This window comes from Lissotriton helveticus, chromosome 4_1, assembly GCF_964261635.1.
Source record: "Lissotriton helveticus chromosome 4_1, aLisHel1.1, whole genome shotgun sequence".
Lineage (NCBI taxonomy): Eukaryota > Metazoa > Chordata > Amphibia > Caudata > Salamandridae > Lissotriton > Lissotriton helveticus.
In genome coordinates, this window is record NC_136063.1 from 2,011,604,444 (window position 1) to 2,011,632,314 (window position 27,871).

At 42.5% G+C, this 27,871-nt stretch overlaps 1 protein-coding gene across 1 annotated transcript in view; it reads left to right on the forward strand.

Annotated features, from left to right (window-relative positions):
* The window catches only part of TMEM185A (transmembrane protein 185A), a 152,018-nt gene that overhangs the window by 114,163 nt on the left and 9,984 nt on the right, over nucleotides 1-27,871 (forward strand). The window contains exons 5-6 of the mRNA XM_078688635.1: nucleotides 3,255-3,431; nucleotides 23,116-23,239. Of these exons, the coding sequence (XP_078544761.1) occupies nucleotides 3,255-3,431; nucleotides 23,116-23,239 (301 nt within the window). The remainder of the gene's footprint in view (nucleotides 1-3,254; nucleotides 3,432-23,115; nucleotides 23,240-27,871) is intronic.

The following is a 27,871-nucleotide window of genomic DNA, read 5'->3' on the forward strand; positions in this document are numbered from 1 at the left end:
ACTAAAGAAAATGGTGCTTACATACTAAATAACACAGATGGTCTAAGGGCCAGTCCTCATGGGAGGTTACAAATGAAGACAAGGCGGTACTAAGGAGGGTTTTACAAGCTGATTACCAAATCAGAAGCCAGCATTTACAAAGGACAAAGACACAAGCCAATGAAAAATTTGGGTGGACAGTGGATGGAGCTTCACGTGCATACTCTAATACAGCATGCCTCGCAGAGCAGCAAATGCGCTGCCCAGACTCAACCTTAAAACATACAAGAGTTAAATACTTCAGTTCTTCAACTCTGTGCCCCGTGCTGGCTCCTACGGCAAAGTCGAGCACTAATCATTATCAGGCCCAGCTGTCTGTAGCTGAAGAGCCCTGACACATGCTCCATTAACTTTAAAAAGAAAATGCAACACTTATTTATAAGATTTTAAGATAAACTTAGCACCTATTTAAAAACGAACTCAAGGCTGCGAGCTATTCTAAAGGTCTCGGAGAGCTACCAGTAGCTTGCAATCAACTAGTTGGACACACCTAAACTAGTGTAACACATTTAACAGTACCAAACAACAGAATAACAAAGTCACACAGCACAGAAGAAAGCTGACACAAATTTAAAAAAATAGATTTTTTAATTTTTTTAGAATCCAAGATGAGCAAAATTGCACATTGGGTTCCGGAGATACATATTTTTAAAGAAAACTTAAATCGCAGCACGATCCTAAACCAGCATTGGTAACCCTAATGTTTGTAAACTTTTGTAAAGTTTAGCTTGGGCTATCAAATCAGCCAGGGAGAGAAAGACTAAGGGCCAATAGAGAGTATGTGGACCATTACCTGGCTGCCAAAGAGTTCTTCAGCCCATTTCTCAACTTTACAGTACTTCACTATAGACTTCTATAGAGTGGTCCTGATACTGCAAATTCAGGAGATGGTGGATGATCAATGATGCTGTGAGTGCTATACAGTTGTTGGGAGTGTCCTTTTGATTACTTCTCAGTCCACGGATCAGTTGGGGCGACTTGGACCATAAAAGTCGGGGTCCTTTGAAGTCCTCTTTGAACTAGTAGAAGGCCAGTTGCTACTGGGTTACTGGTCTCTGTCTAGAGTGGTCCCAGAGATATCCTTTGGTGGAGGCTGATGTCCCTCTTGGGCGTTCAATCTGGACTCAGATGCCACCCTTGGCTCTGGCAGGCTCTGGTGCAACTTTTGGCTGCCGAGGAATGGTATCTTGGAGTGCCCAGCGGCAGTCAGCAGCGATTCTATCGAAGTGGCTTCTGCATTGCCGAATTGGGCTACTTCAGCTTTGTTGGTCCTGGTGCTGGTTCCAGGTGGTCAGCGAACTGAGCCTTGTAGTCACTTATTTGGGGCTGAGTATTGACCAAGCCAGGAGCCACAGGCATAGTCCTCTTCGCTAACCCAAGGTGCCACTGGTGCAGTCCAACAGACAGTGCACCCTCTTTTTACCATGTCCAGGGACAGCATGGCAGTCTTCCTTTGGTCCTTTCTCCCTTTCCGGCAATATCTGATGTTCTTCATGGTGCCAGGGGTGCCATATTTATGCTTAGAAAATGCCCTGGGGGATGATGCAATCACTGACTAATTGGATAACCGGTCCCATCCTGTTTTTGACTTCTTCCCGGCTATGTGCGGCATTTAGCAATCCCACTCTCAAAATGCCTGAACCTTCCTCGGATGTTAGAAGCTTGGTAGCTCATCCTAGAGGTGTGGCAACCTGTGGACTACACGCCCATTGTTAAACCCGGTTGGGCACTTGTCTCCCGCCTCTCTTCCTGTCGCCAGCCTGTCTACGTAGACAAAGGGCCCGCCACAGACAGGAGTGTTATCACCGTTTGCCCACCAAAGACAGCTTCCTTTGAGGCTCCCCTTTTGGGGTAACATCCTGAGTGGCTTCCTGCGAAAGGGAGGTGACCACTTTACCTGTGGTAGGCTGCTATTGATCGTAAGCCTGAGAGTTATTCACACTATTCCCGAGGAGGGTAGAAAGCTCTCTGGTGGCCAGTTTTATGTGCGACCACTGGGTAAACTGTGTCAGAGTGGCAACTATCTTAAAGTTGCATGTTATAAAAGTGACATTAAATTTGACTTGGGCATCGAGTCTGGTTGAATGCTACGATTAATTTGATACCTTGAAGTACCTATTCTAATAGTTCCATTCAGACGTTAGTTGGGCTGAGTGGTCAGCAGGTAACTTTTTACTAGCCAATATGGCTACTAACCTTTCCACTGCATATGTCGGGATATATAAGAATAATACATATCCCACTTAATAATGTGCAGTTTCCTCCTTTAGGGCTCAAAAGGCCTTCCTTAGAGGAGCCTTACATATATTGATAAGGGAAGTGGGGGTTTTGCCCTTGGTTTAAATGGCAAAGTCGAAATAACAGTCATAATACTGCCCTTCTAGCCTGAAGTGGCAGGCTGGGAGCAATTTTGTACTTTTTCACACACAGGGTGGCACAATCAATGCTGCAGCCCTGGGTGGATACTTCCGTACATGCCCTTAGTACCATATACTAGGGATTTATGAGAAAGTCAGTCTGGGCTAATTGGGGCTAGCCGATTCGACATACACTTTGCAATGGGTTAGAACACGGGCACTGAGCTCTGGCTAGCAGGCCTAAGTGCACTCTCAGTTGATAAACCGTAAAAGTCTAAAAATGTGGAGTTGAACATGCAAAAAGAGTCATTTAATTACACATTCCTTTACCTACCTATAATTTGTCTGTCCTTTCCTTCTTACCTCTTTCATTCTCAAAGTACACGCAGTAGGGGCTAGCCATATGTGCACCATTGTACAAATGACTAATTGTATTCTTTATAAAATAAAATAAAAAAAAATTCCGCCTTAGAAATTCTGCCTTAGGGTAGAAAGCACATATGTTATCCTTTTAGAAATCTAATAACTCTGTGGTCCTTGCAGATCCAATGTGTGTTGTCCCCACAGATACATGTCCATGTTTCCAGTATACTCAGATGGAACCAAAGTAATGCAAGGGAATGCTTGAACCAATTTGAGCAGTTTGTAACCTTCTCTGTGTAGATTGTGTTGGTGTAAGCTTGTCTTTGCCATTGATCTGTGTCATCCATAAGTACATCTCACGTTTGCTAACACCCACATGGTATCCTGCTACAAATTTTACAGCGTAGTTAATTTATAGCAGAAAAAATGTCACTGCCTGAGATTTTTGCTACCTTAGAATATCTAAGTCTTACCAATTTGTACTTTTATTTTTAGGTTGTTTGTGTTCCTTTGTGGATCTTGATGTCCTTCTTGTGCCTGGTGGTGCTTTATTACATTGTCTGGTCAGTGCTTTTCCTGCGCTCTATGGATGTGATTGCTGAACAAAGGAGAACACACATAACAATGGCTATTAGCTGGATGGCAGTTGTGGTTCCTTTACTCACATTCGAAGTAAGTATTATTTTGCAAGGATATTTAAAGTTTTTTCCTTCAAAGAAAAATACAGTTGGTTGAACATTTTGCTCAACTGAAGCGTCATTGGCTCTCGGACATTATTTATTTCAGTTTTATTTGTAAATGGTACCGTTTTGTGTTCGTATTGCTATTTTTTTGTTTAGTTTCTAGAGGTTGGACTTAACACAGTTTTTTTGTGTAAGCTGAACCTTACTCTTGATCTGCCACTGTCGGCATCACTTCACTAATTGTGCCCTCCAGATTTCATTTCGGCATTCCTTGATTCAACAGACTGGCAATTAGTCCAACCTTCTTACCCTACATGCACATAGTATACAATCCGTATGCTGCTGTAAGGATGAACGTGCTTGAGCTTGACATGCATACCTTTATTTGTAGTAGTCCCCAATGATTCCCTCCCCCCCCTCCCCCCCCATCCCGCCCCCCACCCCGCTCCTTGGCCTTAATACACTCAAGACTGCTCACTGTGCTCCATGTTTTGTTGCTTCACCAGCAAAACAATATCGGAACTGGCCGATGCCTCTTACGCATTTTCTAGCGAGTTACGCTGTGTTAGACAAGAAGTGATAGAGTCGGACTTCTGAACAAGAAGACTACATATCCTAAGTTTTACTCAAAAGGGTAACACATATTTTATCTTCTCCTTCTGGTAGGTTACAGTTTTACAGTGTGCAGCTCACTTTATTGGATGCTTTTGCTATTGTGAGAACTTTTCTCTGAGGCCTAGGACAGTCCCACATTGCTAAACATTCGCGAGGGAAACTTCAAAGTTCAAAGTTCAAAAAGTTTATTATGATTTGGCTCTCACTGAGGGCCACATAAAAGTACATACATATTAGCATAACAATAAACATAAAAGCGTCAGACGATAACAGGACTAGATACAAATTATCTGCAAGTAGTGCAACCATCAATATCTCCCGTAAATTCATTAATAAATATCTAAAAACTCTTTAAAATATTTAAAAATTCTGAAACAGAACATTTCGTTAGGGGGACAATAGAGAGCATGGAAAAACATTTTTACATTCACAATTCCCAATTGTAAACAAATTGGTTTTATCCATTTTTGCCGCATAGCGCGTAATACCGGACATATAAACAAAACATGATTGAGATCTTGAATAGCATTATTACATAAATTGCATAGAGGAGAAACTCCATACCATTTTGCTAAGAGTGGATTAAGTGGAAGCAAATTATGACGTAAAAGGTACCATAATCTACGAACTCCGTGAGGTATATTCCAATTCAGATATTGTTGGCCTAATTTTGGTGTATAGGTTTTAACCAGGGCTTCCTTTTCTTTATACTTCTGTTGGGCAAGTATATCCGATTTATAACAAAGTTCCCAGGACATACTTTTTAACTGTAACTTTAACTCTAATGGAGAAAGTAGGAATAACGTGCTTTCATCCAGTTCAAGCAACAAAACCGCTTTTCGAAAATTCTTTACAAGCTGCGAGAACTCATTAAAGTTGCCCAATAATTCCTTTTTTTAAATTGCTCGTAAGGTGCCCGGTTTACCTCTGGCCAAACAGGCTACCCATCTTACTAGGGCAGCCAACCCATGAGCCCAACAGCTTCGGAGTCCGAATTCCAGCCTGCATGAAGCTGTAGAGCAGGCAGAATTGAATGAGGAGATTTTCCTTAGTACCTTTCCTTCCATTTTCTGCATGAAACCCCATTGTTTCATGTCCACCAGTTCCATTCCATAAAGGAGGGTTGCAGGAATTTTTGCTCTAAATACCTCCAAGCGAGGGAAACTAGGAAACTAATGCACTCCGACTGAACAGATCCCAATTTTCCAAAGTTAGTTTGGAATAGCAATCAAGGAGGTGGCAATAGATGTAGAATTATGATACAGACTGACAGTAAAAATATACAGTACATCTATGTCTAAAAAAAGCTGTGTTTTATGAAAGAAGCACATCTGCATATGCAGAGAGAAAAAGTAAAGCAGTTCCAAAAAATCCGAATAAATCTCCGGAAAGCTCACATCTAATCTTCAGGACCTCCTCAATTTGCCCAAAAATGAGTTCTTAAAGAATTTTGAGTGCATTACATGTTCCCTTTAAATCTTAAATGGCACACAACTTCTCCCCCCAGTGTTGGAAATGGCCATTTCTGCAGGGTTATCCCCAAACCTTTTGCTTTTTTCCTCCTACTTTGACCTTTTTGTTGGCTTTAATACTCTAATCAGTGTTAAAGTGCATGTTCTCTCACCCCTAAAACATGCGAGAGAACATGCATGATTGGGTTACACCTTTTTGGCATATTTAATTTACTTGCAAGTCCCTTGGAAAGTGGTATCCCATATATACAGGGCCTATAAATTAAATGATTATTGTGGGCCTGCAGCGCAAATTGCGTCACCCTCCAAAGTAGCCTTCCAAAGCTGTCTCCGGCCTGTCACTGCAGTGCCTGCGTGTGCAGCTTACTGCAGGGCTCGTAAAATCACAAAAATGTTACTAGACCTGCAGGTTTAGTTACTTAAATAATGTACTCGGCCTAATTATAATGCTCTTGACCCATAAACTGGTTTCAAATGATGTGATCCTGGGCAACTATTTTAACTTACTGAGTCACCCTTTTCTTCTTTATCATATATGAGAGCACCTTCAAATACGCAAATTCAGCACGTCTGCTGTCTAGAAAACGCTTTGTTTGATTTAATAGACTAAACATTAGCTCCATTTAGAATGCAAATCTAGCCACATATAAGATACCCTTGACTGCAGACTTGCCTCTTAGTTCATAAAATGTATTGTCATTAGGGCTTGGCCAGGAATGTCTCTCACATGATGTTTAAAAACAATCTCTTTTAATAAATACATAACTAAAGCATAAAGTAGCAGCCCTCTGGTATTTGCAATCAGAGATTTTACATTGAAATGGCCACAGAATTTCACTGACGTGTGGTTTTTAAACTATATAGTGTACAATGATTGGAAATAAAGTTTATGCAAATATTTGTCATTTGCACATCGCCAAGTAAAGTGTTCAGATTTGTTTTCCTCCAATTTAAATATTTGTTTGCATCACATTTCTAAATTACAAAAAAAGTTCTTTCATAATCTCTAATCTACTTGTACTATTGATTTACAAGCTGTTCAAATGTTGTTTTAGAGAAAAAACTCACCTTTTACTGCATTTTGTTTCACAATTATTGTCAAATAGCTCACTTGACAAAGAGCATCAACTATAAAAAGAGAAAACAAGCATTAGAAATGCAATAGGTCTCGGATTTATTTGAGTTAGAGGTAATGGCATTGTAAATGGCAATGTCTTTTATCCATGTGTTATGGAGTGTATGCATGTGGTGTGTAGTAGAAATATGTGGGTTGGATTGGAATTGTATCAATGGTGGCATGCTGCGCTTTAGATGAATTTGTTTAAAAGTGAAGTGCACCATACTGCGATTGCTACAATAGTTTATTGTGGATGCGTTAACAATTGATGTGTGCACTGATGGCTGTTGGTGTGTGTGCCTGTAGAAATTGTTCACTGATGGATGGTGGTGTGTGTGCTTGGTGGAAGCGTGCACTGCTGCCTGGAGGTGTGTGTGCCTGGTGGAAGCGTGCACTGACGGCTGGTGGTGTGTGTGCCTGGTAAATGTGTGTACAGATGGCTGGTGGTGTGTGTGCCTGGTGAAAGCGTGCACTGACGTTTGGTGTTGTGTGCCTGGTGGAAGCCTGCACTGACGGCTGGTGGTGAGTGCGCCTGGTAAAAGCGTGCACTGACGGCTGGTGTTTGTGTGCCTGGTGAAAGTGTGCACTGATGGCTGGTGGTGTGTGTGTGTGTGTGTTTGGTGAAAGCGTGCACTGACGTTTGGTGTTGTGTGCCTGGTGGAAGCCTGCACTGACGCCTGGTGGTGTTTGTGCCCGGTGAAAGCGTGCACTGATGGCTGTTGGTGTTTGTGCCTGGTGAAAGCGTGCACTGACGGCTGGTGGTGTGTGGTTGTGTGTGTGGTGGTGAGTGGTGGTGAGTGTGTGGTGGTGAGAGTGTGGTGTGTGTGTGTGTGGTCTTATGTGTGTGGTCTTATATATGTGTGTGTGGTGGACTTAGTTTGAGTGTTCGTATCCTGCACACTTACACACTGCCCCTACACACTCACACACTGCTCACCCTGCACACTCACCACCCTGCACACTCACACTGTTCAACCTGCACACTCACACACTGTTCACCCTGCACACTCACACTGTTCACCCTGCACACTCCCACACTGCAGTCACTGTCACTCTGCAGTCACTGTCACTCTGCAGTCACACTCAATACCCTCGCAGTCACTCTGCACTCACTCTGCACCTGCACTCACTTTACACTCACTCTGCATCTGCACTCACACTCGCTCTGCACTCACACTCGCTCTGCACTCACTCTGCACTCACTCTGCACTCACTCACACTCTGCACTCACTCACACTCTGCACTCACTCACACTCTGCACTTCTACTCGCTCTGCACTGACTCTGCAATCACTCACTCTGCACGCACTCACTCATTCTGCACTCACTCACACTGCACTCACTCTCTGCACTCACTCACACTCTGCACTCACTCACACTCTGCACTCACTCTGCACTTGCACTCACTCTGCACTCACTACAGCAATCTCTCCCATCTGCCCCGCAGGACTACTAGTGGGCTATGCACCATTGTAGCCAGGGCTCTGCAGAGCCATGTCACCAGATGTCTATTCAAAAGGCAGTTTTGAGGGAACAAATTTAATCTTAAATCAGAACAAATTATAACTCTGCTTCTGGATAATCCGGTGTAAACTGTATGAACTTGTTTTCAGACAGACGTAAAGAGAGCTGCACTGTTCACAGTGGGGGCCTACATGGGAACAGGAACATGTTATGGGTGTTGGGGGCTCAAAGTATTATTCGGGGGTATTCGGAACAACTAATAATATAGGACCCAATTCCAGCTCTTTCATGGCCTTATCACAGACAGTGCAAAGGCACAATTGTCCAAATTCTAACGGGGTTTTTATTTAATATTCATGGATAGTGAGGTACGTTTTCAATATTTTAAGACAGCAGGAGCTCACACATATTACTGAAAATATTCTCTGTGACACCCTCTGACTTCTCATATGTGAGGTGTTTTGGGGATCCAAAAGACTTTTTATGTATGTTGGATGAAAAACATTTGTCTGTAATAGACTCTCACACATCGCCCACATTAAAAGTGCATCAACGGAAAACTATCCGTTTAAGGATTACAAGGTCGTCAGGGCAAGATTGCAGAACAGGGTCGGATCTATCAGGGCCCCTGAAAAGATGGGACACTGCGCAAGCGCCAACTAAGAGACGGTAATCGGGAAATCCTGAACTTGTTATGATTCGTCATGTGTTATCAAATACGTCCAATGTAAACATATGAACGGAACTCACATTGCCGGTTATTATGGAGCCTTTCGTCATAGAAGACTTGCTGGTTCTTTTAGAAAGAACTGCGTAATATAAAACCTATCGAAATCCAGGAAACGCACCAGGAAGAGCGATGTTGCCACCTGAATATCCACCAACCTGCCTTACAATAGGCGATCCATGGATTGAAGCTGTCCTTTGGAAGTCAGTACGCATGCGCACACTAAACACAGCCGGCACTTCCCAGGCGTATTTGAATCAAGTGGAATGAAAACAAGCCGGTCACCGGAGGGAGAGGCTCTGCAGTGCAGAGCCCGAGTTCCGGCCTTCCTGGGTTCTCTAAGGGGTAGATGCTACAGAAACATCGGCATATTTACCTCGGCTAGGCGTCGGCGGCTGCAGCAGCCAGCTAAGCCGGGGGGGTGGGCAGGAATAAGCGGTACAGCGTTGAAGATGCTTCTCAAAACGAGACGCTAAGTCCGTGACCTAAAGTGTCTAATGCAGCTGCGAGAGAAGAGCATGGACAGTGCACCGCAGACATAGCAAGGTAGAAACCAAGAAACCCGTTGCTGCAATCCTCCCCATACGGCATCCTGGGGACCGACAGCAGCGTGAGCTAAGAAACCGCATGACAGATCCATGTGCTGGTGCTGCACTGAAAGCAAAAAAAAGCCCGCTCCCAAAAAAAAACAAGGAAGCTGCGCGCTGAGCGCTGCAGAATTGTGAACGCGCCCGGCCATCTGGATTCACTAACGGAGGCACCCTGACAGCTCCTAATTATAATTTATGTACTTCTTTGCGCGAGCACGAACGAAATATGCCCAAAATGGCGGAACAAAACTACATTTACCCTATCACTTCAAGCCTATTAAAACGAAAACACAAGGAAGACGAATCACTGACCAGATGACAGAAAACGCTAAGGAATGTGTGGAATTCCTCTCACCAAGGCCCTAGGAGATACTTCTTTTTTTTCTCCTTTAACATTAGTTCTCGAAACTCCTCCCAGTTTCACTGGGGAGGAGTCCGAGCCCTAAAAAAGTAAACGCCAATTTCCAGGAACACATGAGCACTAAATAGGAAAAAGACAAACTGACATTTGACATCTGTCCTTGAGCAGTTGGCAAATGTGTCAAAATAAAACAAGATTTAAAGGCGCTTTAATTGCTCATTCCATTTCTGAACCAACAGAACACCTGTTTCTTCCAGCTTAAGTTCACACCAGCAGGGTCAGGTAAGTGCTAAAAATAGCTTGATCTGCTAAAATTTCTTGCAATTGGGAGAGGGCGAGTAGATTTTACGAGGCCTGTACTGCCACGTTGATTTGGCATTTAAAACTAGTTAATAATCCTTATACCTCTCTTTTACTACATATAGGTCACCCCTAGGTGGCCCTAGGGGCAGGATGCTGTCTAGGTAAAAGGTAAGACATGTTCCTTTATTATGTGGCATGTCCTAGTAGTGACAAACAACCTTTTTGTTTCTCACTACTATGAAGCCTACTCCTCTCAAAGGCTAGTATTGGGAATTCCCTTATATGTACTTAAGTGGTCATTCCTTATTGGAAAGGAGTAGCCTAGTCATGTTTGGTATGTTTGGAATGGTAGTGAGAAACCCTGCTTACCGTTGTAGGTGGATTTTGTTATTACTATTTTAGAAATTCCTCTTTTAGAAAGTGGGCCTTTCTCTGTGCTTATAACTTTATGTGCTTTGCAGCCAGACCCCAATCCACGTCTAGGACAGAGTGACGGCCACATTTTGTGCATACTTTCCAGACAGCCATCACACGAGGTGCTGGTTGCATCTGCATACTTATAGTCTTCATGGGCTGGGAGAGAGGGAGGCGGGGCACGCTTACAGTTGTATATGCTGTGTCCTTCCTTCACACAAAGGGCTGATCTGATATACCCCTTACTGATGTCTGGAGCCATGACAGGGGAGAAGGGAAACTCCTTGAACTTTACAGACCTTGCTGGAAACTTCTCTCACCTTCTAGTAGCAGGGCACCATGGTTTTAAGTACAGCGGCTCTAACCCCATGTTTTTTACTTTACTATGGGGTCCTGAGGAGACTCAGCCACTAAAAGGAGCCACGCATTCCGGAGGGTCTTCCACGTTGCCTTGCTCTGTTTGCCTGCTAGAAGCTGATTGCTGTGTTTCCAGGAGGGGCTGCCAATTTGCTCTGGGCCCTGCTGTGTTGGCCTGCTGTTTGATACCTCTGCAGTGAGGGAGGAATAATCCTGTCCTCTACATCCTCTCTTGCACCCACGAACTCCACGGTCTTGTTGCCTTGCCCCCTGTTGTGGAAGACTCAGAGACATCAAAGTCTCCCTGGTGCTCAGGCTGTGCACTGCCTGCAGGACAGACATCAACTGTGAGGCATCCTTAAACTCTTTACTGGGCTGACCTGCTCTCACTATCTAGTGCTGGCCGAGTTACCCCCCAACCACATCTGCTGACCTTCAGGAGGATGCTCAAGACCTGGCCGTTTCGATCAGTAGCTGCCCCCCCAGCGCCTTGAGACCCTCGCAGGTATGTAGTGCGCTTTACAAATGATTGATTGATTGATTGATTGAGGCGCGCTCAACCTTGACGTTGAGAGAATATGGCAGCACTGCAGCATGCTTCCAGGCTTGAGTCGTCCTGTCTACCAGTGAGTCTGCTCTGGGTAATTACCTGATGCGTCCCTGCTCTCTGAGCATCTTGGCATGAGCACCTCCCACCTCGTGTTCGCACCTAGTTCAGGATCAGTGCAGCACTAGTGCAATTTGCCGTGGCCCCAGAGGTGGAGACCGCAAGAGAGGCAGTCCACCTGCTGCACACTGCATCATTCCAGGTACTGTTGAGAGACTATTTGCTGCTATTGATCCCATCATTGCACCCTGCTTGTTGTTGCCCCTACTGTCAATGTACGCAGTTTACAGCAATGTCGGAAGACACTAGCGAAAAACGGGCAGTTTACCTGGAGAAAATAGCCTCCATTCCAACAGTCCTAAAGTACCTTTTTCAAACCACTGCAACATTCCTAATCTGCCTCCTAGCTTCTCATCTGCCAAATGCAACACTAGTAACGTGTCATTTCAGCCATCGCGTGATGCATCATCACAAGAATCGCGTGATACTAAAGAGTACCGAAACAAGCTCTTATTTCCTAAAGAAAATTGACGTTTTGTTCGGCACAGTGGCCAATGTAGAAATTTGGGTTTCCTACCATACCGTTCTATGTAAGAGTGTGCACTGAAGGTCCGGATTGTCTATCTTCAGTTTCTTACTCATGTCGGTTGTCTTTTTTTTCTGTACTTCAGAGTGTAATTCTTTGCCAGTGACCTGTACTGGATTGCTCTTTTCATAGTACTGTCCAGTTACCTCAAAATAGTAAGTACATTTTTTTCTTTCCAAGTTACTTTATACCTTGCTCTGCACTAAACTATGGCTGTAGTGGAGCACTTATTTTAAATCCCTCCTCAACCATTCGTGTCTTCTGGTGAAGTAGCTATGAAAACGAAAGAATACTTTCTCAATTACATATCTGCTCTTGATGATGAAGGGGATTGTTCACCAGAAAAAAGAAAAACAATCCTCCTACACTCCTTATTTCCAATAGGGTGAGGGTATGTAACCATATTAAAAAAATTTTTTTTTTTAAATTGGACGTGATTTATTTGCCAATGCACGCAGAAATTTGGTATATGTGCCTACTGTGTGCATAGGAATAGACCGTTACTAATTTTATCGCAGGAAACATTCTAAAAGCGAAGCAGTCGAGGAATATGTTTCAGCACTTAAAAATCTTGCTTTAACCTACCGATTTCGCTGTTTGCATGATGAGGGACCAAATTGCACACAGCCAATCCTTCCATACAAGAATGCCTTTAGTCAAAAGGTGGGGCATCTCTCCAAGAAGTCATAGAAATTGTTAAATGAGCTGAATTAACTGGGAGGTGTGCCAAATCTGTTTTAGCGAATGGCAGCAAATCTCCGGAGAAACAAGTCCGTAAGGAGACGGTAAATTAAATATAATATGGCCAGAATATGAACCCTTAGTGCTCAGAGAGAGCATATACCTCCTACAAAGGAAAACGTGTCTGATTCTGGCAACGATTTAAGATGCTACAGATGGGAGATGTTAGGACATTTGCCCAATGAAAAATGCATAGCTCTCAATCAACGTTGCTCTGCATGTGGCATTGTTGGTCATTTTCATACGGTCTTCAGGAAGTAGATCAAGAAAAATAAATCTATCAAACTACTAGAAGAAGATTCCGAATCAGACACATAGGATACAGATGTGGAGGACACCAGTATGTGTCTTGAGTGTAGACTCGGAAGTTTTAGGAGTGCATGGTGGTAGGAAACAACCTAAATGTGAAATTAGCATTGGGGGTGTATTGCTTACAATTACTGCTGATTCTGAATCTTTATACACTATAATAAGTCAGTCAGTATGGAATGAGAAATGTAAAACGGCGTTGGGTGAGAACTTCGAGTCCCCTGATATATCTTCGGAAAGTTTCACGGATTAAACTATTTCTTTGTTGGGGTACAGGAAGTTAGTTTTCCAATTTAAAAAACTTACAGCAGAATGCAAATTATGTTTCCATATCAGGTACCACTGTTTTGGGGTGGTAGGATCAGGGAGATCTAGGGATCATATTGGATCCAAATTGTCCGGATCCAGTATTGGTAGTATATAATGCGTATAATGGAGATCATGAAATTCCCAAGGAGTTCCCTGAAGTCTTCTCTAATTGGGTAGGGGGACTCCAGGGTTTGCAACATAGGATCATTCTCAAGGAGAATGCTGTGCATTGCATTCATAAAGCGAGGAACATGCCCATTACCATCCGAGAAGAGGTTTCCAAAGAAATTGACAAATTACTAAAGGCAGGGATTATACAGCCAGTAAAATCCTCTGGTTGGATTGCCCCCTTAGTGGTCGCGAGACGGGCCAACGGCAAACTTAGGCTTTGCATAGATCTGAGAGATTTAAATACAAATATTCTGGTTTACTCATTCCTGCTTCCCAGGATCAATTAAATGCTTTCTATTAACAAAGGTTCGCAGTGGTTCATGACCATTGATCTCGCATCACCCTACCACCAGGTGCCCTTACATCCTGCAAGTCGAAGTTTAACAGCCTTCATTACACCTTTCGGATGCTTTCAGTTTGTGAGGGTATCAATTGGATTAGCATCTGCTATGTTTCAATGGCTGATGTTTAAAAAAATTGTCTTCCTAAAGATCTTATTCTTTCCAAGCCGATATTCTGGTTATGGGCAAGACGAAAGAGGAACATGACGCAAATCTTAGGAAGGTTTTAGGTTTATTACGGGGAAATGTTCTAACTGCACAATTTTCCAAATGTATATTTGTGAGTAACCTATTTAGGACATTAAATTAGTGGAAGGGGATTAGAACCAAAAGCATCATCTCTAATGCCACTGGTCTTTCTAGTAAGGATGAAATTGGAGTTTTCTTGGGATCAGCTGAATTTTATGCAAAATGTCATGCATTTCTCAAGCAAAACCTTTCCTTTGATACAGCTACTTAAAGTCAAATATGCGTTTACAAGGTCTGAAGAATGTCATGGTGTATTTTAGTTGATAAAGGATGACATTTGTAGTGTTGCTGCACTTCAGGGTTTTGAACCAGCTTTGAAAAGCGTAGTGACCACGGATGCCAGCTGCAAAGGTTTAGTAGCAGTCCTTACTCAGATTGACTGTAACGGTAACAAGTTGGTCATTGCTTTTGCTTTACATGGGATTATCCCAACAGAAGAGAGGTACTGTATAATTGATAAAGAGGACCTCTTGCGTTTGGGGTTTGGAGCACTACATAGCGTTTATTTGGAATTCTCATTTTACTTACAGAAGTGATCAGAAACCATTAACAAAAGTACTGACTGCCAAAGGTTTTTTTGAAGGCTTCTCCTAGGTTGACACGTATGTCCATAAAATTGTTAGACTATAACTATGATGTATGCTTGTTTCCAGGGGTCAAGAATAGGATTGCAGATTTTCTAAGTAGGTTGCCCCTTCCATGAAAACCAAACTGGAAGATGAGTTTGAAGACCCATTTTTCACAGAAGTCACTGACCGCATACATGAACATGAGTGGGTTGAGGTGACTGAAAAATATATTTTACAGAAATTTATAGTTTGCTTTCTACAAGGGTGGCCAATCAAGAACAGAGAAAGACAGTTTGCGTGCTTATTGGGAATTCATCTTGTATTGGTGGCCTGGTATAGAGCTACATATAGAAAAGAAGGATGAATAATTGTGTGTTGTGCAATAATTCGGAGAAACCCCTCCTCACTATGAAACCACCTCTTTGATTGTAAAATGCCCAGCAATGCCTTGAGAGAGGTTTAAGTTAAACATTTTGGGGCCCCTACAAGTTGGTTCCCAGTCTAAGTATATAATTGTGTTGATTGGTCATTTTGCAAAGTGCCCCGAGATTGAGATGGTTAACAAGGTTGAAGCTCAAACAGTTGTTTGATTTTTAGATAACTTGTTTTAAAGAAAAGGGTTACCTAAAGTAGTTTTAACTGATAATGGACCCCAATTCTGTTCAGAGGTGTTCAAGGATTTTTTAAGAAGAAATTGTGTATTGCACAAGACCACATTTGGTTAGCACCCAACGTGTAATGGAGCCATTAAGCCCTTCAACAGAATACTATATAATTAAGTAAGGAAGCTAACATATCTTGGGTAGAGGAAGTGTGGAGAACCGTTTGGTTATACAGGATTACACCATGTTCTACTGATTTCAGTGGGAAGGAAAATGTGGGATTGATGGAGTGTTCCAAAAAGAGTGAATGGACCTCCATAGTAATCCAGGAAGGGTTGTGTAAGGCACAGGATAAAAGCAAAACTTGTTATTATAAGAACAAATGTAAGGACTTGGCGATTCAAGTTGGACATTGGGTGAGAGTTAAAAGGCCTGGTATTTATGGAAAAGGTGTAGGAAAATTCTTACAACCGTTGCGTGTGGAGAAATTACTGTGCATTTCTGTTTTGTTGAGTGATGGAAAGGTGTGGCACTTGGGGCATGTTTTCCTATATAAAGGAGAAATTAGGCATGTCAATTTGGGTTCCACTGTTGTGAATACCAAGGTTCTGATTGGTTATTGTGTGATAGCAGTTGTAGCGTGTTGAATGAAGATGGAGTAGAAGAAAGTAGAAGTGGTACTGAACGTTTGCAGCAAGTGTATGATAATGGTGATGGCCAGCCAGGGACGGAGCAATCACCTAATACTTATAAAGTAGGAGACAGGCAATCACCTTCTACCTCTAAAGTAGGTGAAGATGCAAGATTGATAGGTTGGACCAACCGGAACAACTGCCTTCTACCTCCAAAGTAGGTGATGAGGCAAGAATGAGTAGATTGGGTCGAAATGTAATTAGACCAAATAAATTACAGGATTTTGTTTGTAATTCTATATTGTTTCTTGCAGGTTTTCTTAGATATATATATATATAATATGTCTCTTCATTAGGAGAAACATTTGTTGTATTTAGAAGTGTATTATTATAGGCTTATTTTCATGTATTAATCATATTCCTTTATTGCCCCTTTAGAGTTTCCTAACTGGTATGTAATTTAGATATTAGAGCTGTATGATGTAGTATGGAATGTGGACGTATGTTCTAACTAGAGATGTTAAGGAGACTGCACCAGCTAGATGTATGCTCTGCTGCTGCTGCTTCGCTGGGGTCAGTTTATACAATAAAAGCTCTTTGCTTTTACATTCCATGTGGACCGCTTTCCTACAGTATGTTATATAATACTGGTGATTTATGGTGACATGTGGTGACTCGTGTGACGTTCATTATTGCTGCATTTCATGCCCTGAAGGTCTAGTGAAGGGGTCTTTAAACTGGGCTCCCTCCTCACCCAGGGCACCTCAAGTGATCCCAGGGAGTGCGCCAGACTCTGTACAAAAGAACCACTATGCAGATAACAGTGCTTTGTTTTAAGTGGGAAAAAAATGAGCCGCAGTAAGCCTCTCTGTAAAGGGCCATCACCAACATATTGTTGCCACTGATATCCTAGCTGCGAGTATTTGTCAAAACGGAAAGGACTCCAAATATTCTTCTAAGCCCCCACCCCCATTTCTAATAATCGCACTGTGGATACTTTTACATTAGTAAGTCTTACCTGACCAGAATAGTATGCTTGACAATCATGTATTTGAATGCATTTAAAACTGTAACACAACTGAACGTCAATGTTTAAATACATGTAGACATATTTGAACATTTCTAATTTATTAGAATCATTGTGAAAAGTTTTCTGAGGGGGCTCAGATTTACCCCCCCTAACCTCCCAAAATGGGGGTGCCGCATTACCAAGTTTGAAGACCACTGGTCTAGTGTATGCCATTTTGAATCTTGCACTGCTAAGGAGAACAAGTATTACTGCGGGATCTGCATAATAAGCACAGTAATTATGATTAATGTTATTTTGGTCTGTTATATACAATTTATTATATATTTGTGTATAATTCTGTGTGGAGTCTATTTTGTGGTGTATGTATTGTGTTACTGGTGTGAGTGTGCTGCACAAACGCTTAACACATTGCCTCTGATGATAAGCCTGACCCTTCTGCGCCAGTCTACCAGGGGATGAGCACAGGTTATCTTTGGTGTGCAAGTTATCTGACTAGAGTGATGGGTTCTGCCTGCCTTAGGTGCATGCCCTAGCCAACCAGAAACTCAATTCCTAACACTCAGCATGCAGAAATTTGTAAAATGTCCCTTCCTTTAATGACTATTTTCTCCATAAGATATTCTGAAAGTAATTAGATTAAATTTCTCTTTATTTAGATTCTGCTTGTTCACCGATTGGATGACCATAATTTATTCTCATATATTCCAATATTTGTACCTCTTTGGCTCTGCACTCACACTCGCTCTGCACTCACTCTGCACTCACTCTGCACTCACTCACACTCTGCACTCACTCACACTCTGCACTCACTCACATGATGATGAAGGGGATTGTTCACCAGAAAAAAGAAAAACAATCCTCCTACACTCCTTATTTCCAATAGGGTGAGGGTATGTAACCATATTAAAAAAATTTTTTTTTTTAAATTGGACGTGATTTATTTGCCAATGCACGCAGAAATTTGGTATATGTGCCTACTGTGTGCATAGGAATAGACCGTTACTAATTTTATCGCAGGAAACATTCTAAAAGCGAAGCAGTCGAGGAATATGTTTCAGCACTTAAAAATCTTGCTTTAACCTACCGATTTCGCTGTTTGCATGATGAGGGACCAAATTGCACACAGCCAATCCTTCCATACAAGAATGCCTTTAGTCAAAAGGTGGGGCATCTCTCCAAGAAGTCATAGAAATTGTTAAATGAGCTGAATTAACTGGGAGGTGTGCCAAATCTGTTTTAGCGAATGGCAGCAAATCTCCGGAGAAACAAGTCCGTAAGGAGACGGTAAATTAAATATAATATGGCCAGAATATGAACCCTTAGTGCTCAGAGAGAGCATATACCTCCTACAAAGGAAAACGTGTCTGATTCTGGCAACGATTTAAGATGCTACAGATGGGAGATGTTAGGACATTTGCCCAATGAAAAATGCATAGCTCTCAATCAACGTTGCTCTGCATGTGGCATTGTTGGTCATTTTCATACGGTCTTCAGGAAGTAGATCAAGAAAAATAAATCTATCAAACTACTAGAAGAAGATTCCGAATCAGACACATAGGATACAGATGTGGAGGACACCAGTATGTGTCTTGAGTGTAGACTCGGAAGTTTTAGGAGTGCATGGTGGTAGGAAACAACCTAAATGTGAAATTAGCATTGGGGGTGTATTGCTTACAATTACTGCTGATTCTGAATCTTTATACACTATAATAAGTCAGTCAGTATGGAATGAGAAATGTAAAACGGCGTTGGGTGAGAACTTCGAGTCCCCTGATATATCTTCGGAAAGTTTCACGGATTAAACTATTTCTTTGTTGGGGTACAGGAAGTTAGTTTTCCAATTTAAAAAACTTACAGCAGAATGCAAATTATGTTTCCATATCAGGTACCACTGTTTTGGGGTGGTAGGATCAGGGAGATCTAGGGATCATATTGGATCCAAATTGTCCGGATCCAGTATTGGTAGTATATAATGCGTATAATGGAGATCATGAAATTCCCAAGGAGTTCCCTGAAGTCTTCTCTAATTGGGTAGGGGGACTCCAGGGTTTGCAACATAGGATCATTCTCAAGGAGAATGCTGTGCATTGCATTCATAAAGCGAGGAACATGCCCATTACCATCCGAGAAGAGGTTTCCAAAGAAATTGACAAATTACTAAAGGCAGGGATTATACAGCCAGTAAAATCCTCTGGTTGGATTGCCCCCTTAGTGGTCGCGAGACGGGCCAACGGCAAACTTAGGCTTTGCATAGATCTGAGAGATTTAAATACAAATATTCTGGTTTACTCATTCCTGCTTCCCAGGATCAATTAAATGCTTTCTATTAACAAAGGTTCGCAGTGGTTCATGACCATTGATCTCGCATCACCCTACCACCAGGTGCCCTTACATCCTGCAAGTCGAAGTTTAACAGCCTTCATTACACCTTTCGGATGCTTTCAGTTTGTGAGGGTATCAATTGGATTAGCATCTGCTATGTTTCAATGGCTGATGTTTAAAAAAATTGTCTTCCTAAAGATCTTATTCTTTCCAAGCCGATATTCTGGTTATGGGCAAGACGAAAGAGGAACATGACGCAAATCTTAGGAAGGTTTTAGGTTTATTACGGGGAAATGTTCTAACTGCACAATTTTCCAAATGTATATTTGTGAGTAACCTATTTAGGACATTAAATTAGTGGAAGGGGATTAGAACCAAAAGCATCATCTCTAATGCCACTGGTCTTTCTAGTAAGGATGAAATTGGAGTTTTCTTGGGATCAGCTGAATTTTATGCAAAATGTCATGCATTTCTCAAGCAAAACCTTTCCTTTGATACAGCTACTTAAAGTCAAATATGCGTTTACAAGGTCTGAAGAATGTCATGGTGTATTTTAGTTGATAAAGGATGACATTTGTAGTGTTGCTGCACTTCAGGGTTTTGAACCAGCTTTGAAAAGCGTAGTGACCACGGATGCCAGCTGCAAAGGTTTAGTAGCAGTCCTTACTCAGATTGACTGTAACGGTAACAAGTTGGTCATTGCTTTTGCTTTACATGGGATTATCCCAACAGAAGAGAGGTACTGTATAATTGATAAAGAGGACCTCTTGCGTTTGGGGTTTGGAGCACTACATAGCGTTTATTTGGAATTCTCATTTTACTTACAGAAGTGATCAGAAACCATTAACAAAAGTACTGACTGCCAAAGGTTTTTTTGAAGGCTTCTCCTAGGTTGACACGTATGTCCATAAAATTGTTAGACTATAACTATGATGTATGCTTGTTTCCAGGGGTCAAGAATAGGATTGCAGATTTTCTAAGTAGGTTGCCCCTTCCATGAAAACCAAACTGGAAGATGAGTTTGAAGACCCATTTTTCACAGAAGTCACTGACCGCATACATGAACATGAGTGGGTTGAGGTGACTGAAAAATATATTTTACAGAAATTTATAGTTTGCTTTCTACAAGGGTGGCCAATCAAGAACAGAGAAAGACAGTTTGCGTGCTTATTGGGAATTCATCTTGTATTGGTGGCCTGGTATAGAGCTACATATAGAAAAGAAGGATGAATAATTGTGTGTTGTGCAATAATTCGGAGAAACCCCTCCTCACTATGAAACCACCTCTTTGATTGTAAAATGCCCAGCAATGCCTTGAGAGAGGTTTAAGTTAAACATTTTGGGGCCCCTACAAGTTGGTTCCCAGTCTAAGTATATAATTGTGTTGATTGGTCATTTTGCAAAGTGCCCCGAGATTGAGATGGTTAACAAGGTTGAAGCTCAAACAGTTGTTTGATTTTTAGATAACTTGTTTTAAAGAAAAGGGTTACCTAAAGTAGTTTTAACTGATAATGGACCCCAATTCTGTTCAGAGGTGTTCAAGGATTTTTTAAGAAGAAATTGTGTATTGCACAAGACCACATTTGGTTAGCACCCAACGTGTAATGGAGCCATTAAGCCCTTCAACAGAATACTATATAATTAAGTAAGGAAGCTAACATATCTTGGGTAGAGGAAGTGTGGAGAACCGTTTGGTTATACAGGATTACACCATGTTCTACTGATTTCAGTGGGAAGGAAAATGTGGGATTGATGGAGTGTTCCAAAAAGAGTGAATGGACCTCCATAGTAATCCAGGAAGGGTTGTGTAAGGCACAGGATAAAAGCAAAACTTGTTATTATAAGAACAAATGTAAGGACTTGGCGATTCAAGTTGGACATTGGGTGAGAGTTAAAAGGCCTGGTATTTATGGAAAAGGTGTAGGAAAATTCTTACAACCGTTGCGTGTGGAGAAATTACTGTGCATTTCTGTTTTGTTGAGTGATGGAAAGGTGTGGCACTTGGGGCATGTTTTCCTATATAAAGGAGAAATTAGGCATGTCAATTTGGGTTCCACTGTTGTGAATACCAAGGTTCTGATTGGTTATTGTGTGATAGCAGTTGTAGCGTGTTGAATGAAGATGGAGTAGAAGAAAGTAGAAGTGGTACTGAACGTTTGCAGCAAGTGTATGATAATGGTGATGGCCAGCCAGGGACGGAGCAATCACCTAATACTTATAAAGTAGGAGACAGGCAATCACCTTCTACCTCTAAAGTAGGTGAAGATGCAAGATTGATAGGTTGGACCAACCGGAACAACTGCCTTCTACCTCCAAAGTAGGTGATGAGGCAAGAATGAGTAGATTGGGTCGAAATGTAATTAGACCAAATAAATTACAGGATTTTGTTTGTAATTCTATATTGTTTCTTGCAGGTTTTCTTAGATATATATATATATAATATGTCTCTTCATTAGGAGAAACATTTGTTGTATTTAGAAGTGTATTATTATAGGCTTATTTTCATGTATTAATCATATTCCTTTATTGCCCCTTTAGAGTTTCCTAACTGGTATGTAATTTAGATATTAGAGCTGTATGATGTAGTATGGAATGTGGACGTATGTTCTAACTAGAGATGTTAAGGAGACTGCACCAGCTAGATGTATGCTCTGCTGCTGCTGCTTCGCTGGGGTCAGTTTATACAATAAAAGCTCTTTGCTTTTACATTCCATGTGGACCGCTTTCCTACAGTATGTTATATAATACTGGTGATTTATGGTGACATGTGGTGACTCGTGTGACGTTCATTATTGCTGCATTTCATGCCCTGAAGGTCTAGTGAAGGGGTCTTTAAACTGGGCTCCCTCCTCACCCAGGGCACCTCAAGTGATCCCAGGGAGTGCGCCAGACTCTGTACAAAAGAACCACTATGCAGATAACAGTGCTTTGTTTTAAGTGGGAAAAAAATGAGCCGCAGTAAGCCTCTCTGTAAAGGGCCATCACCAACATATTGTTGCCACTGATATCCTAGCTGCGAGTATTTGTCAAAACGGAAAGGACTCCAAATATTCTTCTAAGCCCCCACCCCCATTTCTAATAATCGCACTGTGGATACTTTTACATTAGTAAGTCTTACCTGACCAGAATAGTATGCTTGACAATCATGTATTTGAATGCATTTAAAACTGTAACACAACTGAACGTCAATGTTTAAATACATGTAGACATATTTGAACATTTCTAATTTATTAGAATCATTGTGAAAAGTTTTCTGAGGGGGCTCAGATTTACCCCCCCTAACCTCCCAAAATGGGGGTGCCGCATTACCAAGTTTGAAGACCACTGGTCTAGTGTATGCCATTTTGAATCTTGCACTGCTAAGGAGAACAAGTATTACTGCGGGATCTGCATAATAAGCACAGTAATTATGATTAATGTTATTTTGGTCTGTTATATACAATTTATTATATATTTGTGTATAATTCTGTGTGGAGTCTATTTTGTGGTGTATGTATTGTGTTACTGGTGTGAGTGTGCTGCACAAACGCTTAACACATTGCCTCTGATGATAAGCCTGACCCTTCTGCGCCAGTCTACCAGGGGATGAGCACAGGTTATCTTTGGTGTGCAAGTTATCTGACTAGAGTGATGGGTTCTGCCTGCCTTAGGTGCATGCCCTAGCCAACCAGAAACTCAATTCCTAACACTCAGCATGCAGAAATTTGTAAAATGTCCCTTCCTTTAATGACTATTTTCTCCATAAGATATTCTGAAAGTAATTAGATTAAATTTCTCTTTATTTAGATTCTGCTTGTTCACCGATTGGATGACCATAATTTATTCTCATATATTCCAATATTTGTACCTCTTTGGCTCTCATTAATAACCTTAATGGCAACAACGTTTGGACAGAAAGGAGGAAATCACTGTAAGTATTAATGGTATTTTAACATTAAAGAGTCCAGAGAGACATCATTAATGTTTGTCTTGCTTGTGCATTAGCACATTTAATGTATTTCATGATGACTGCTCTAAGGTGGGCTTTGGTGTCACGTATTGTATCATAGTGATCTTGCACTTAAAAATATATCACCAATTCTTTCTAGTTTGATGTCAGTGATGTGGCATTAAATCACAGGGATGAACAGACAATAACTAAACAGCCTATCTGTGGCTTGTACCATGTATATTGAAAATACAGCCTGTTGGTTGTAATTTTAGTGAAACATCTAAGGATGTTTCAGAAACAAAATACTTTATGACAGTGCTAATGCTATCATGCGACAAACCGGGATCTCCTGTGGCTCATTTACGAGATGGGTGTGCTACCTTTGCATCACAGGCAGTGCGTAGGGAGATTGTTACATTGTAGGAATTGCATTTGGAGTCATTACCTTGTACGCAGGTTTTACAATTCATATCAAGCCATGAGTATGAGTAATCTAAACACACACACATGGCCCCCCTCCTGGTGCCCTTGAAAGCCATGGGGACCGCCACCCCCAGGGCCGGCTCCTGCAGTGTCCCGGTGTGCCCACCCCCGGGACACTGCAGTTTGATATGGCAGGACAGGAACCTCGCAGCTCCTACCCTGCCATAGCAAACTCTGCTTTGGTTTTTGGAAGAAAGAGCAGGTTTCAGCTCTCTCTTCCAAAAACCAAAGTCGATTGCTTTCCACACGGGGAGCTGTATCTTAGCAGCTCCCCATGTGGAAAAGCAATGCCGGCTCCCCCCACAGTCCTCACCGAGGTGGCCAGGCACCAGGGGATGGGGTCCCCGGGGCCAGAAGTGGCCAGGGAGGGGGGGCCGTGCGGCCCCTCTCCCCAATAATATATATATATATATATATATTTTTTTTTTTAAACACGCAAAGGCCGGCCCCGGGGATGGGGTCCCTGGGGCCATAAATGCCCTTAGGAGTGGGGCCCGCAGCCCCCCTCTTTAATACTGTTTTAAAAAGTGGCCATTCCCCGGGGGATGGGGTCCCCGGGGCCCGGAATTGGCCATGGTAGGGAGGCCCACTTCCCGTTAATACATTTTCATCCCCAGGGCCCCAAAAAAGTAAAAAGAAGGGAGCTACACAGCCCCCTTTAAAAAAAAAAAGGCACAAGATCGTGCCTAGGCCCGCCCCCTCATGGAAACACTCTGGAGGCCAACTAGCCTACCAGGTACCTCCAGTATGCACCAGGGAGCTGCGTTGCAGAGAGGTGATCAGAGGCCACTCCCCTTTTTACACCACTCTGCAACGCAGCTCTGTGGCACTTACTGGAGGTAAGTGGTGGGCTAGTTCGCCCCCATGGACCCTCAGGACTCAAGGGGACTTAACCCCCAATTTACAACGCACCAGGGAATGCGTTTACAGCAGTGGTGCAGGGAGGGGGCGTGGCCTGATGTCACAAGTGTGGAAACACGCCCTGTGGCGCGTTTTAAGTTGGGGAATTAAGTCCCCTTTAATCCTGGGGGCCAACTAACCACCTGGTATGTCCAGTAAGTGCCACAGAGTTGCATTGCAGAGAGGTGTAAAATGGGGCATGGCCTCGAACCACATCTCTGCAACGCAAGCTCTATAGTGCTAACTGGAGGTACATGGTGGGCTAGTTGGACCCAGGGACTCTCAGGATTCAAGGGGACCGAATCCCCCAACTTAAAACGTGACCCAGGGCGCCTTTGCGCAGTGGTAAAGCGAGTGGGCGGGGCCAGAGGTGACGTGTGCAAACACGCCCTGTGGCACGTTTTAAGTCCGGGAATTAAGTCCCCTTGAATCCTGAGAGTCCCTGGGTCCAATTAGTCCACCATGTACCTCCAGTAAGCTCACAGAGTTGCGTTGCCGAGAGGTGGTCCAAGGCCACGCCCCATTTTACACATTTCTGCAGTGCAACTCTGTGGCACTTACTGGACATACCTGGTGGATTAGTTAGACCCTCGGGATTCAAGGGGACTTTATCCCCTTACTTAAACTAACAGGGTGAGTTTGCACACTTGTCACCTCAGGCCCCACCTCCCTTCACCAGTGTGTAAACACGCCCCGTGGCACGTTTTAAGAGGTAGTTTTAATCCTCCTGCCCTATTATGTACTAGGGTCTTACAGAGGAGGTCATAGTAATTAGTTGTGGGCACAGGATGATTTTGCAACAAGGCCTCTTTCTGCTCTTCTGTTGGTTCTTTCTGCACGTGTCTTGCTTCTTCCTGCACTTTTCTTAGTCTTTATGGACTTCTGTTGCCTCTTTCTGCTTTTCTTTTGCTTCTTTATGTGCTTTTTTCTTCTTTTTTCACATGTCCAACCTCTGTAGGCATAGTCAGGGGTGTTATAGTTAGAAATTTTCATTTAAAAAACCTATGAAATTCACTGGAAAAAAATAGGTTTCAGGGACGTTCTAGTTAGAAATTAGCATTTAAAAAACCTTAGAAATTCACTGGAAAAAAACATAGGTTTCAGGGATGTTATAGTTAGTTGGAGATTTCACATGTACAAAACCATAGAAATCTGACCTTTATAGTTAGAAGACCTAACTGTAACTTGCGCCCCCGCAATGCACTGCTGATGATGTCACATATTACATCACTCATGACATGCTCAATGACATCACTGACATCTCAAATGACATCACTGATGACATTATCCACATGATCATCTGATAGACCTCCTCATTCCCTAATAAAACCTTTCATACACCCACTCTAAAATGCAGACCCCCAATATCGAAACCATAGACAGACCAATAGCAGTAGTACATATCTGTTCAGTGAGTTATACGTCCCCACGCATCCACCCACTAACCCATTTAGTCACTCGTACACACAGTCATTCATCTATACAGCCACTGATATATCCACTCATACACCCATATAGACACTCACACACTGCTACTCACCCAAAGAGTTACTCATACACCTGGTCAGTCATGCAAAGAAACGATCACACACCCATTTCCTTGCTTACACAGTCAAACACACTTATTTATTCAGATACTAACACATACTTACTCTCTTAAACAATCATCATTGATAGAAACACACACTCATCCATACATATACACTTGCAATCACTCACTCTCACATATAGCCATTTATATACTCCAACACTTACATATACTGCTTTAAAACATGTAGTTACTCACACATGCACCACTGAGACATCCATCTATTCACTCACCAACATACCCATACACACACTCATCCACCCATACATCTGTTTCCATATGCACTCTCAAACCTATACACCCAGTGAAACAACCACTCACATATCTAGGCACAGAGTATTCCCACCCACCGCGCAATCCCCCCACCCGGACACACAGGCACCCATACAGATACTCGGACAACGAATAAATAACCCATATACACACTCATGTAGCTACTCACCAAGCGATGCAGCCGCTTACACACCAACTAATAGACTGATAGACATTCACGCAGTTTAGTCTCTATTCCATACATTCAGCAAGACATATTTAATCACTTACTTATACAGTCAGTCACACAGCTACTGAATCATCAATTCAGACACTCATACACCCACTCATACTTCAATACACTTTGGCGCATATATATATATATATATATTACCTACTGGCGGTCGCCAGTAGGTATATATAGTTAGGATTTTTTCTCTATGGGTTTTTTGAAAATTCTATGTCTAATAACTTTGGCGTTTGTGGACGGAATTGGCTGAAATTTTCAGGAAAATGGCACATTTTGTTTCTGAGCAGCCCTTGAAAATTTGGGGGGGGGTTCGTCCAGTGGGGGCCGAGAAAAAAGGGGGGTCCCAAAACGTGTTTTTAACATTGAGTTTTCCATAGGGCGGTTGGCCTCACTTTTAGCCCGAACGGCTGAATGGATTTGCACGAAACTTGGCAAAATTGTAGGGACTGGTAGCCCGATGTGCCTTTTGTAGGTCTCAATATATGTGCTCCAGTGGATTTTGAGAAATTAACGTTTAAAAAAAGATATATATCTGTAACAGCGGACCGGGCAGCGGCCCAGGACGCGTACTTTTCGCGCAACGGAGCTTTGTGAAGCGAAGCTGATTGGTTCTCTGGCGTCTGTCAACATTCCAAACAGTCCGTAGCGGCCGCCATCTTGTCTCTCGGTAGGATCGAGAGACAAGAGGAGGCCAAAGCGAAGGGGCAAATGACCATAAGGGGGAATAGTAGATCCTCGCTGACACCCTAGGTTTGATGTGGAGGTTTTAAAAGGGCCCCGCGGGGCAAAAAAAAAAAATAATAATAATAATCAAACGGCTGAATGGATTTGCACGAAACTTGGCAAAATTGTAGGGACTGGTAGCCCGATGTGCCTTTGCTAGGTCTCAATATATGTGCTTCAGTGGATTTTGAGAAATTAACGTTCAAAAAAAGATATATATCTGTAACAGCGCACCGCTTCGCGTACTTTTCGCGTTACGGAGCTTTGCGAAGCGAAGCTGATTGGCTCTCCGGTGTCTGTAAACATTCCAAACAGTACGTAGCGGCCGCCATCTTGTCTCTCGGTAGGATCGAGAGACAAGAGGAGGCCAAAGCGAAGGGGCAAATGACCATAAGGGGGCATAGTAGATCCTCGC